Source organism: Nyctereutes procyonoides, unplaced genomic scaffold, assembly GCF_905146905.1.
Source record: "Nyctereutes procyonoides isolate TBG_1078 unplaced genomic scaffold, NYPRO_anot_genome, whole genome shotgun sequence".
Classification (NCBI taxonomy): Eukaryota; Metazoa; Chordata; class Mammalia; order Carnivora; family Canidae; genus Nyctereutes; species Nyctereutes procyonoides.
The window spans coordinates 18,364,285-18,376,291 of NW_026575020.1; the positions used below are offsets into that span (position 1 = coordinate 18,364,285).

Genomic DNA, 12,007 nt, shown 5'->3' on the forward strand with positions numbered 1-12,007 from the left:
CTTTCCATCAACAAATATTAATTATCCTCAATGTGCTGGGCATTAAACTGGGCACTGGGGAAACAGGGAATCATGACATGGTTTTTGCCTTCGGAGAGGCTGTCAGTCAGTGAGATATGGGCTCTCAGGGAAGACTCGGACACTTAACCATGCATGAGCTTCTAAAGGGTCAGCCCAGCACTGCCTACCTAGCAATGATCACCTACCCACCGCTTCTTGAAGAGAGAACATACTGTTGTGGATAGTATCAGAGCCATCCCTCCCTGCACCTGTTTATGCCCTAGCTGCCTCTTGCCTGAACTGTTAAGAGCCTCCGACTGTTTTCCCTACATCCTGTTTTACCTTCCTGAACCTGACTCCCCCAATTTGCAGAGTAATGATCCCCACGGTGGGCTCCAGTCAGTCCCTCTATCCCCAGGGAAGCAGCACTATGGATTCATTCTGCCTGCTGTGGGGCTTCAGACCCTTTGCCAGCAGCTCTGGCTTATGTCATCCTCCCATCTCATCTACTTCCTTGCTCCTTGACAGCACCTCTCCTGCCGGCAAGTTTGCTCTTGCCTCTCCCTGAAGACATCACGCACTTAAACACCAACTAGCCTACTCCCTGCCTGTACCACCTCCAACCCCATAAGAATTTGTCTCATTCCTCTCAGTGGAAAGGAACACATACTGAATTTTCTAGAGCACTCCTTATCATATGTTATTTTATTCTTTCCCCAAAAAAGTGGTTTATTAAATATACAAATATACCTTTGTAAATCCTTCCCTTTAATAAAGTCACAAACAAGAAAAAAAAATCCATTGTCCTATGTCCTTATTTTAGGTTCCAAACTCAGTTAAACAAATATTTATTTGACTCTTACTTTGTACCTGCTGTCACGTGTCCAAAATATTTCGGTCGCCCTGGCACCGGCAGACTCTGAATGACTACATGGCTGGTGAATAGACAATGATGGGGAAGCTGCAAGAAGGCCCAGATGAATATGGCAGAGCCCTGAGGCCCAGGAAGTGGCGGAGCCTTACCTGAGGCTGAGGAGCAGCATGGTACTCTCTCATCAGTGCTGTTGAGTAGAGCTGAGGGATGGGCTTGAAGGGGTTCAGAGCCACCAAGGTGCAGCCAGCATTGGTGTAGAACGTGTCTGCTGCGTACCGAGCCTGCAAACACCTCAGGACTGAGGCAGAGGCACCTTTAGCAAACTCTGGCTCACATGTAGACACAACTGCCCACACAAACACTGGCCTAACTGTGCTACCTTTGCAATTAGCCAAGTGCCTTTAGATCCCAGCAACTCCCTGCTGAATAAGTACAAAATCTAATTAAGATGAGCCCCAAATCTGGAGCAAAGTCTGCCCTGGAGCCTGGGTGCAGCTGCCAGGCAGAGGTCTGGAGCAGCTCATTTGGCGATCAGGAGTCCTGCCTGCCTTGGTCTGGCCAGGGGAAGCTGTGTGAACTACCCACATCACACCTCCACCCTTCTGAAGATGGCACTTTTTTTTTTTTAAGATTTTATTTTTAAGTAATCTCTACACCCAATGTGAGGTTGGACCCCACAGCCCCGAGATCAAAAATTGCATGTTCCACTAACTGAGCCAGCCAGGCACCAACGGGTGCTTTGGAGACAGCATTCTTGAGGAAAGGGAGGCCCATACCTGTCTCCAGTGTCACAGGATTCACCTTGGTGAGGTCATCCAGCTGGTGCAGTGGGGCTTCCCCACTCAGGAACTCCTGCAGGTCTTCTCTGAGGAATCCCCCGCCTTGGGCTTCAGAGCCTGAACTGTGGCCATTAACCTAAGAGGCCATGAGGAAAGGGCCATGAAAACTGGGACTGAGACCAGGTGGCAGCAATGTAGGGGTGGGGGCCTGAATAGCAAAAAGAACAGGGCTCTAGTATCATAGTCTGTGTGGGTTCGAATTTCAGTTCTGCCACTTACTAAGCCTGTGAGCTTGGATAAGTTACTTAACTTCTCTGAGCCACAGCTTCTTTATTTGTAAATAAAGGAAAATAAAACCAGTTCGCAGGACTACTGGACAGAAAAATAAGAGATATACAAAGCACTTAGTGCCTGGCACACAGTGTGTACTCAATAAATGAATAAATGCTATTCCCTCTCCTCTTAATGAGCTCCAGCCTACTGGGACTGGGAGGGGTGGGGCCTAACATGGAGGTCTGCTACAGGGGATCGATCACTCTCTCTCTCTCTCTCTCTCTCTCTCTCTCTCTCTCTCACACACTCACACACACACACACACACACACACACACACAGACGAACCATTGTTTGGGCCTTTTTTGAAAGAAACCATTTAGTTTGTGATGAAAAACCAGCTGCGAGGTAGCTCCACATCTTCATCACCTGGTTCTTGGGGCTTAGATTTAGTCTATTTAGTTATTTTCCTCTGCCCTGGGTCTACTTGAGAGGGAGCCTGGTTTGGAAGTTGGATGAGGTTAAGAATAGGCACCAAAGGGAAAAAAAGCGGTTTCTCCTTGACCCTGGCCCATCCCTGATGCTGAGGTCAGAGCACGGTTAGATTCTTGCAAATCCTTCTTCTCTTGGGGGACTGGGGGGAAGGACAATCACAATCTGAGCCATATTTTATGATCAGCTCTAATACAACCAGGGAAGTAGATGAGTATAATGTTCAAGAGCCTAGATCTGAATGCAGATTGTCTGGATTTGAATCCTGATTCTACCACTTACTAGTTGTACAATGTTTTATAAATTACTTAATCTCTCTATGCCTCAATTTTCCTCACTTATAAAATGGGAATGCTGGTAGCAGCAACTTCAGACACTAATAAGCACATCAAGTATTTAGAGAAGGCACCTGGTATATGCACCCTAAGTTAGGTATCATTATTCTTTTAAAAACAGCTCTTCTTTGGGACACCTGGGTGGTTCAGTGGTTGAGCATCTGCCTTTGGCTCAGGGCATGATCCCAGAGTCCTAGGATCGAGTCCTGCATTGGGCTCCTTGCATGAAGGCTGCTTTTCCTCCTCCTCTCTGTCTCTCATGAATAAATAAATATAATCTTTAAAACAAAACAAAACAAAAAAACCAAAACAGCTCTTCTTTAATTAGGCAATGATATATCAAAGCCTAAAAACCACACATGCCTCTTAAGCCTGCAATTCTTTTAGAAGAAGGGCCATAAGAATATTACCTTCTTATTCACCATATATTAAGCTATTTGTAATTGCAAAAAGCATTGAAAACAACTGATATGTCCAAATGGTGGACAATTTATAGTATAGCCTCACAACAGAATAAAGCAGGATAAAAAAAAAAGAGTATAACTTCAAATAGTTAAAAAAATATATCTTCAGGAGGGACACCTGGGTGGTTCAGCCCTTGAGTGTCCGCCTTTAGCTCAGGGCGTGATCCTGGAGTCCAGGGATCGAGTTCCGCATTGGGCTCCCTATGGGGAGCCTCCTCCCTTTGCCTATGTCTCTGCCTCTGTGTCTCTCATGAATAAATACGTAAAATCTTTAAAAATATATATTTATATCTTTAGGAAAATATAGGATTTTTTAAAAATCTTAACTCTAGATAGTGTAATTATGGGTAACTTTAATGTTTTTTTTTCTTATATTTTTTACATTGCTTACAGTGAATGTGACCTTGAATAGGTCACATAACCTCTCTGAGTTTTATCTCCAAAATGGGGATATAGTAGCACTGTACATGTAACGCTATAACTTGCTCGAGGACTAAACAAAACTATACGTGTAAAATGCTTAGAATACCTACTACTTACGTAGGGCTCAACACAGTGCAGCTGCTGGTATGGTTTTGATGGATGTTACTGCTTTTTTAATAAGAAAAAAAAAAAGGGCAGCCCCAGTGGTGCAGCGGTTTAGCGCCGCCTGCAGCCCGGGGTGTGATCCTGGAGACCCAGGATCGAGTCCCACATCAGGCTTCCTGCATGGAGCCTGCTTCTCCTTCTGCCTGTGTCTCTGCCTCTCTCTTCACTCTCTCTTAATGAATAAATAAATAAATCTTTAAAAAAAAATAAGAAAAAAAAAGGTGAAAACAAACCAAAAAAAGCCCCAGAGCAGATAATTGTCCTGCCTGCTTCTCTCTAGTCTCAAGCTCATTGCATAAGATAAAAGTCTGGAAAATGATCAAGCAGTTTTGTCCACCAGGGCTCCCTTGAGGCTGGCTGGCTTTCCACTCGGTGATCCTAATAAGTCTCAGGCACTTACCTGCCTAGAACTCCACTAGATTGTGAGCTCCTGAAGAGCAAGTATCTTTTTTTTTTTTTTTTAAGATTTTTATTTATTTATTTTGAGAGCAAGAGCGAGACAAAGACTGCATGAACGAGGTGGGGAGGGGAGGCAGAGGCAGAAGAAGAGGGAGAAGCAGGGAGCCCAATGTGGGATTCGATTCCAGGCCCTTGGGATCATGACCTGAGCAGAAGGTAGATGCTTAAACAACTGAACCACCCAGGCACCCCATCTTGAGCATCTGCCTCAGCACAGTACATGGCAACATTTTGTAAATAAAAATTCAGCAAATACCTATCTACTAGCATTCTCTTTGGATGGAGAGCTGCATGTAAAGGATGATACAAATAGGGGATGGGTGATTTGGAATTCCACAGGCCTGGGGCCACAGTAGCCTTTTTAGATAGTCAGACACCTGGAGTAAGGGTAGGTTTTATGTCACAACCCTTCACTATGCGCTTCATGATCCATTCATCAGACTTCTATATTTCAACATAGGCATTTTCACCCATATTTTTTGCACAGGCTGACCTCTTTGCTTGGACTGCTTACTTCCCTTCTTCACCTGGCTAATTCCTACATATTCTTTAAGGTTCATCTTCAAAGAACACCTCCTCTTGGAAGCCCTAAGCTTCCACTGTACTTCAACAGTTCAGGCTGGGACATCTCTCTGGACTCACTCACTGGTTCAGGCTTGTGAAGTCATCAAAGAGCCCTAAGGATTTCCCTACCCATCCCATCTTATCAATCTCATCATACTCATCCCAGGAAAAAGAGTTAAAGACCACAATAGGAAAGATTCAAATTAGGGATCAGGAAAAGCTTCTCAATGACAGGTAAAAGGCACTGGAGTGACTACATGAAGAGAGAAAAGACCTTTAAGGGATCCTTCCCTTCCTTCCAGGTCAGGGTAAGTGGAATCTTCTTCAGCCAAGTGACAGATGGGAAAGTGCCTTAGATGCTTCAGGGCCTAGGTTACCTCAGGGTGACCTGCTTTACCTGCTGGAGCATCCTGCTTCAATGTGGTCAGCCAGGGTTCTGGGTCACAGGCACAAGCAGTGCTATCCACCCCGTCATGGGAGCACAGGCAGGAACATGGGTCCAGCAAAAGGCTCGGTTCTGGAGGAATGTGAATGAGTCACCTCAGAGCATATTACATGAGAGAGAAGGTAAGAGCCAAACAGGTGAGGGCTTCTTCAGGGTGACTCACTCCTGCACCTCCCGCCAAGCAAGAGGAACCAAAATGAGAATCAGGGCGAGCCTGAGCAGAGAGGGAAAGTCGGTCCTACCTCCTGCATTAGGGAAGAGGGGAAAATTTTAGGAGGGCCTCCAGAGGCTCCCCAGGCTCTTCAGAGCCAGTTTTACTACAGGGGTTTGGGGTGGGGCTACATATGTTCTGAGTCAGTGTGCCATGGAGAATGGAAACACTGGGAGACAGAGAAGTCTCTTGCCCTATCCTCTCTACTAGACAGAAATATTCTATTTTTGTATAGCCAGTGATTGATGGAACAGGGAGTCTGGAGTCAATTCTTGATGCTCTCAGAAGGTTGCTGTGTGGGAGCAAAATCATAGCTTATTCACAGGAAAGCCACATCACCTTCCTGGCCCACCTTGATCCCTCATCTTGAAAATGGGTATAGTAAATCTACCTCATGAGGAGTGGTTGTGAAGGTCAATGATGTCAAGGAGTACAAATCTGAATATTCACTCAGAGGAGGAAAATTGTTATTACTAATAAGGACTACTAAGGATGAATAATCCATTTGGGGACACTAATCAGAACAGTCCAGTGTCATCTTTAGGAAGGCAAAGATTTCAGAGGAGGAAAATCTGAGAGACGGAGTGTTGTGAGGCTGTACCAGGGCCAATCTCTGAAAAACTGTAAGTGACCCTAAGACTCAGAATTTCCCAGGCCTCACACTTTCCTAGCAAGGAGGGATGAAGATGAAGGGTGTCTGTAATGGATTAACCCTCGTGGAGTCTTGTTTGGGGTTCCGAATATATCTAGCACGTGAAAGAATTCAGGGATAGGGAATTCATACAAACTGGAAAAAGGACAGAGAAGGGCATCAGGAATGTGTTGGCCACATTCACCACAGAAACGGACCATATGCTGTCCAAGGGACAGCCATCGAGAGGACACCCGGAGAGTCAAGAAGAACAAAGCTCCCAAAACTGGAAGCTCATTTTAAGAGAGAGGGTCAGACGGGGAGCATAATAGGTTGTGGAGTTAGAAACCAAAGCTCCAACTCCTCCAAGGCAGATCATAAGCGCTAAGCCTTATTCTGTTTACTCGTTTGCAAGAAGGAATACTAATACCTACACCTCAAAATACTGAGTTAAGGATCAAATGGGCTAGTACCTCTAGAGAACGCTTTGCAAATCTTGGTTATTATGATGATGCGTCTGTTCCCAGCCAGAGTCAAGTCAGATTAGAGCAGTCTTCTCCAGTTCTCCCAGCTCTTGCTTTCCCCCAGCTTCGCGGTTACCAGCCAGGAATTTCTGGAAAGGGTGTGACCACTGTGGGCAGAAGGGAGACGGTAACGAACAGATGAAACACTAGATCAAGGCAAGAGGCAACCTGATCACTAGCTCCTCCTCCTACCCAGCCTCAGGTTTGTCCTCCGTTCGGAGGACAGTGGGAGGGCAGACGAGAAAAGCTGGGTAAGGGTCCCGGGAACACAGCGGGGCCCGCCCCCAGGTTGCCGGCGGGAACCGGCGGGAACCCTCTCGGGACGAGGTGCCCGCTGGGACTGGGGCTCGGATGCCGCTCCGGAAGCACCTGGCACGGCGAGGGTATGCCCTTCCCAGGAAGGTGGATGTGACCCAGCCAAGGGCGCGGCTGCCCTTGACGCTTCCCGGGGCCAGCCGCCCCTTCCCTGGTCCCCAGGAGTGCGAGAGGAGGGGCAGGAGACGCGACTCGGCCTCCCAGCTGGGGACCCCGGGGCGCCTCCTGCAGCAAGGTGGAGAGGTGGACGGTTCTGGGCTAGGGCCAAGCGCTGGGCTACCCCCTGCGGACACGAGACGGTCAAAAAGGAAATGGGAAAGGGTGGGCAAACGGGGCTTTGGAAAAAGGAGAGGAAGATGCCCCGGTTCTTCAGCGCTCCGGCGGCAAACCGGCCTCCCTACCCTTTCGGGGTCACCAAGCGCTTCGGACCTGGGCGGGGGGTGACACTCACCGGTCCCACGGCCCGAGCCGCTGCGCGCGCGGCCCCGCCAGGCCCGACTGAAAAGGCAGGCGGGCGGGCTGGGAGAGTCGGCGGGAAGAGGAGGGGGCGGGAGCGAGCCGGGAAGGACGGGAAGCCGGGACCGCCGGGGCGCACCGGCCGGCTACCCGCTCCGGCAGAGTGGCCCGGAGCCCCGCGGCTCCTCCCCCGGGGCGGGGCGCGCACTGGGCGCGGGGCGCACGTGGCCCGCTCTGGACGCCGGGTGGGAGTGAGGGGCTCCAGCTGGGACAAAGCACTTGGAGAACCTGGGCTGAGAGGCCTGAGGCGCCGGCGTCCCGTGTTCCGGCGGGAGAGGCGCGGGAGCCAAGGCCTCACGGGGCCCCGTCCTTCAGTAGAGGACGCCGTGGTCGAACACTGAGCCGGGCCCTCTGATCCCACCACTCTGAGAGACTCGTCGTGGGCTCGAGAGTGGCGGCGAGGCGTGGGACGCGTCCGCTCCGCTCCGGACTCCTCTGACGGACCTGGCGCGCGGCAGGCCCACCACAGGCAAGAACCGGGAGGGGAGCCCGCGGGGCGGAGAGCACGCGCGCGCGGAATCCCCGCCCGGAAGCCTCGGCCGCCCCACGTCGGCCTTCCGGAAGCGCGGCTCGGGAGGCGGAAGCGGCTTGCTCCCGCGTGGCTCTGCGGCTGCGGTGGGAGCCGCGCTGTCCGGCTCACGTAGAAGGCCGCCTGCCGGGGCGCCGGGCCGGACACCGGGACACCGAAGGCACGTGAGGTGTAAGGGCCGGCGCGGCCGTGGCGCGTGTCAGTCAGGAAAAGGACTCCGTCATTTTATAAGGCCAGTCGGTAACGATCGGTTTGTTATCGTGAGGAATTGTTGCTTGTCCAGACAGGCCGTCAGGCGGGCATGCATTCGTTTGTTCTGCGCGGCTGTGGTCTGGCCAACAGACGTGTTCTGTGTTCATATTTCAGACCTCGAAATATGATAGAGGTGTTTTACATCCTTTTGAAACCACGAACACTAGCGTGTGCGATACGCCCACGCCTCCCCCGTCCCGCCCCTTCCCCCCTGACTAGCATCCATTCTATCCCATCTACACCTTAACCTGAAAGCGTGGCTGTGAATGAGATAGGAAGCAGCCTGGGGCTCAGGATGCCCTAGAGAACTAGTATTTTGTACTGGAGGCAATGGCTTCAGAGGGACTTGTCACACAAACCAAGGTCTCCAACTCCAGGGTGCACTTAACTACCATCTCACTCCCGGTCCCTCTCTGATTTGACTTGAAGTCATCAGTTAAATGTATTCAATTTCCATCACAAAATTTTAATAACATATCCTATGCTTTGTAATAGGAATTTCTATCTGCGAGTCCATTTTCAGGGTTTATATCCCAAATTAAGTTTGTCAGTCTGCCTTATACTGAGAATAGCTGCAGCTTTTTAACCAATGATTTCATACCATTAGCAAGACATTCTTATCCTTTTTTTGTTAAGATTCTACTTACTTACCTGAGAGAGTGAGAGCGAGAGAGAGCATAGGTAGGGAGGCAGAAGCTGACTCCCTGTGTCGCAGAGAGCCAGAGGTGGGCCTGGATCCTAGGACACCAAAATCCTGACCTGAACTCAAGACAGACAATTGACTGAGCCACCCAGGCACCCCTCTCCCCCCGCCCCCCCGCCGGTATTTTAAAGATTTATTTTAGAGAGCGAGAGTGAATGAGCACCAGCAGGAGAGGGTGAGGGAGAATCTCAAGTAGACTGTGCTAAGCGTGGAGCGGATCCTCAGGCTTGATCCTTGAGATCAAGACCTGGTCTTGAAACCAAGAATAGGATGCTTAACTGGGTGTACCACCCAGATGCCCTGACATTCTTATCCTGATGTGTTAGGCTTCTTCCCACGATCCTTGGAAGGGGAATCACAAATTCTAATTTCACTAGGGGCTAAAGTTCTGCTGTGAAATCTAGGAATAAGAGTAAAATTGGGGCCCTGGGTGGTGCAGTCAGTTCTAAGTGTCAGACTCTTGGTTTCAGCTCAGGTCATGATTTCAGGGTCTTGAAATCAAGCTTTGTGTTGGGCTGAGTTCAGTGAGGAGTCTGTTAAGTTTCTCCCTTCTCCCTGTATCCCTCCCCAAACATGCTCTCTCTCAAGTAAACTCTTTTTAAAAAAGTAAAATCAGGTCACATACATATATGTCTATTCCAAAAGAACATTGCTTTTCCAATGCATCCTTTTGCTCTTATTTTCACAGGAAGAAAAAATGTCTCAAAAGCAGATGAAGGAAGCTTTTGTCAGTAACCACAATGGAACCAGTGTGCTAGAAGTCACCCAAGGCCTGTGCTTACCTGCATTCTGTATCCTGTGCAGAGGGCTCCTGATCATTCTCTCACAGTACTTGTGTTCTTCACATACCTGGAGAACTAGGCTATTCATTGACTTTGTTTTCTTAATAGTTCCCCTGGTGGCAACTTTGACCATTTTGTCGTCTTTTGTCCTCCTTGAGCACCTTGCTGTAATTATCCTTGGGGCAGGGCTATTCTATCAAATATACTGCAGAAGAACTTACTATGCCAGAATACCTGTCCAGAAAATACTTGAAAAATTCTTGAAAATCAGTCTAGAATCAGAATATGTTCCAGCCATCTCTTGTTTCCGTGTAATTAACAGCGCATTTACTGCTGTTGCCATTTTAGCTGTAGACTTCCCACTTTTTCCCAGAAGATTTGCCAAAACTGAGCTCTATGGGACAGGAGCAATGGATTTTGGAGTAGGAGGTTTTATTTTTGGGACTGCAATGGTTTGTCCAGAGGTTAGGAGAAAATATGCAGAAGGGTCCAGATTTTATTATCTTACAAAGTCATTGTACTCTGTTTGGCCATTAGTCTTCCTAGGAATAGGACGATTAGTCATTATAAAATCCATAGGCTATCAGGAACATTTAACGGAGTATGGAGTTCACTGGAACTTTTTCTTTACCTTAATGGTTGTGAAACTTATAACATCATTGCTATTGATTATTTTTCCTTTAAATAAATCCTGGATTGTGGCCATCAGCATTATTGTGTTATACCAACTAGCCCTGGACTTTACTCCATTGAAAAGGTTAATTTTGTATGGCACTGATGGTAGTGGCACAAGGATTGGTTTACTAAATGCCAACCGAGAAGGAATAATCTCTACTTTGGGGTATGTGGCAATTCATATGGCTGGTGTGCAAACAGGGTCATATATGTTTAAAAAAAGATCACATGTCAAAGACTGGATAAAAGTAACATGCTGTATTCTGCTGACAGCAATAAGCCTCTTCATATCTCTTTACATAGTTCAGGTAAATGTAGAAGTTGTATCTCGGAGAATGGCCAACTTAGCCTTTTGTATTTGGATAGTTGCTTCCAGCCTGATCCTTCTTAGTAGTTTATTACTAGGTGATATAATTTTGAGTTTTGCCAAATTTCTTACTAAAGGGGCTATCGTACCCTGTTCTTGGAAACCAGTCCAGCCATCTGCTATCAGTAAAAAGCATTCAGAATCTCTAGTCTCCGAAGCTGAAAGAAAGGAACCCAGTCTTTGTTTAATCACAGCTATGAACAGAAACCAGTTAGTGTTTTTCTTGCTATCAAATATAACTACTGGTCTCATCAACCTGATGGTAGATACGTTACACAGCAGTACTTTGTGGGCCTTAATTGTGCTCAATCTCTATATGTTTACCAACTGTTTAATTATATTTGTGTTACACTTGCAAGATAAGACTATAAAATTTTGGTGATCAGTATAGGTACAAAGTACTTGTGTTACAGAACTATTATCTTAATGAGCAGAAACATTAAATGTGAAGAAAATGGACTTTTGGCAACCCAGTGTTAACCATATTTTATTATAGAATTGAGTTTCAATCCTCTGTAATAGGAGTGATGCTTACTGTTCCAATGCATCTCAACACTATGTAAAACAAACCAATAGAGAATAGACAGAGCCTTGTGACTTGATAGAATATTTATTAAATTTCACTATTTTAAAGAAACTGGAGTCATGACACTGAAAGATTAGATGGTAGAAAGGAGGATTTTTACTTTCCATCTTATATCAGAAACCATTCTGTATTTTTTTATTGTATGACTTTTATAATAAAATTTACATTAAAACATCTCAGTGTGATTGTGAAATTGTCAACACTTTACTGCTCAGTTTTAACCTTTTAAAAAAGCCTAAGAAAGCAAACGTTTACAATTAAATACTTATATACTATTAAGTCAGGAAACAAATGCTGCAAAGAATGGACTAAATTGTACTACGTAGTTTACATGCCTAGTAATTATGAGACAGTAGTTTTACTTTGGGATTAATTTCTTTAGCCAACACTGTGCTCTAGGGATGATAAGCAGGTTTTCTGATATCTTGGAACTTGTAATCCAGTGGGGAAACAGACATTGAACAACTATTATAAACTGTTAAGTCATGAAGTATAGGTTACCAAGAGTATCATGAAGAATTGATCTAATAGAGTCAAAGTTTTACTCACAAATGGTATTTTTTTAAAAAAATTATTTTTAAGCAATCTCTACTGCAACATGGGGCTTGAACTCAACCCCAAGATCAAGTCACGTGCTTAGGCAC

At 46.8% G+C, this 12,007-nt stretch overlaps 2 protein-coding genes across 11 annotated transcripts in view; one reads left to right on the forward strand and one right to left on the reverse strand.

Moving 5' to 3' along the window:
* The window catches only part of MYO19 (myosin XIX), a 36,434-nt gene extending 28,535 nt beyond the window's left edge, over positions 1-7,899 (reverse strand). The window contains exons 1-5 of one of the 5 annotated variants that reach the window (XM_055316954.1): positions 7,698-7,899; positions 6,588-6,745; positions 5,225-5,344; positions 1,651-1,789; positions 1,024-1,172 (exon numbers count right to left, since the gene is read on the reverse strand). In XM_055316954.1, the coding sequence (XP_055172929.1) occupies positions 1,024-1,172; positions 1,651-1,789; positions 5,225-5,236 (300 nt within the window). In that variant the 5' untranslated portion in view covers positions 5,237-5,344; positions 6,588-6,745; positions 7,698-7,899. Of the gene's footprint in view, positions 1-1,023; positions 1,173-1,650; positions 1,790-5,224; positions 5,345-6,587; positions 6,746-7,404; positions 7,582-7,697 lie in introns of those variants that run through there. The other 4 variants (XM_055316945.1, XM_055316960.1, XM_055316968.1 and 1 more) reach the window with 4 other exon arrangements.
* On the forward strand, positions 6,872-11,537 carry PIGW (phosphatidylinositol glycan anchor biosynthesis class W). Of its 6 annotated transcripts, none has more exons than XM_055317008.1 (2): positions 6,872-6,889; positions 9,642-11,537. In XM_055317008.1, the coding sequence occupies exon 2, from the start codon at positions 9,651-9,653 to the stop codon at positions 11,157-11,159; it is 1,509 nt and encodes a 502-aa protein (XP_055172983.1). In that variant the 5' UTR covers positions 6,872-6,889; positions 9,642-9,650; the 3' UTR covers positions 11,160-11,537. The 6 variants fall into 6 exon arrangements, with proteins under 6 accessions (XP_055172983.1, XP_055172974.1, XP_055172953.1 ...); XM_055316999.1 differs by lacking the exon at positions 6,872-6,889 and adding an exon at positions 6,901-7,021; XM_055316978.1 differs by lacking the exon at positions 6,872-6,889 and adding an exon at positions 7,820-7,938.
* The last annotated feature ends 470 nt before the right edge of the window (positions 11,538-12,007 follow it).

Bases quoted from the DNA above. Each gene is read 5' to 3' on its own strand.
- PIGW (XM_055317008.1), top strand. From the start codon at position 9,651: ATGTCTCAAAAGCAGATGAAGGAAGCTTTTGTCAGTAACCACAATGGA.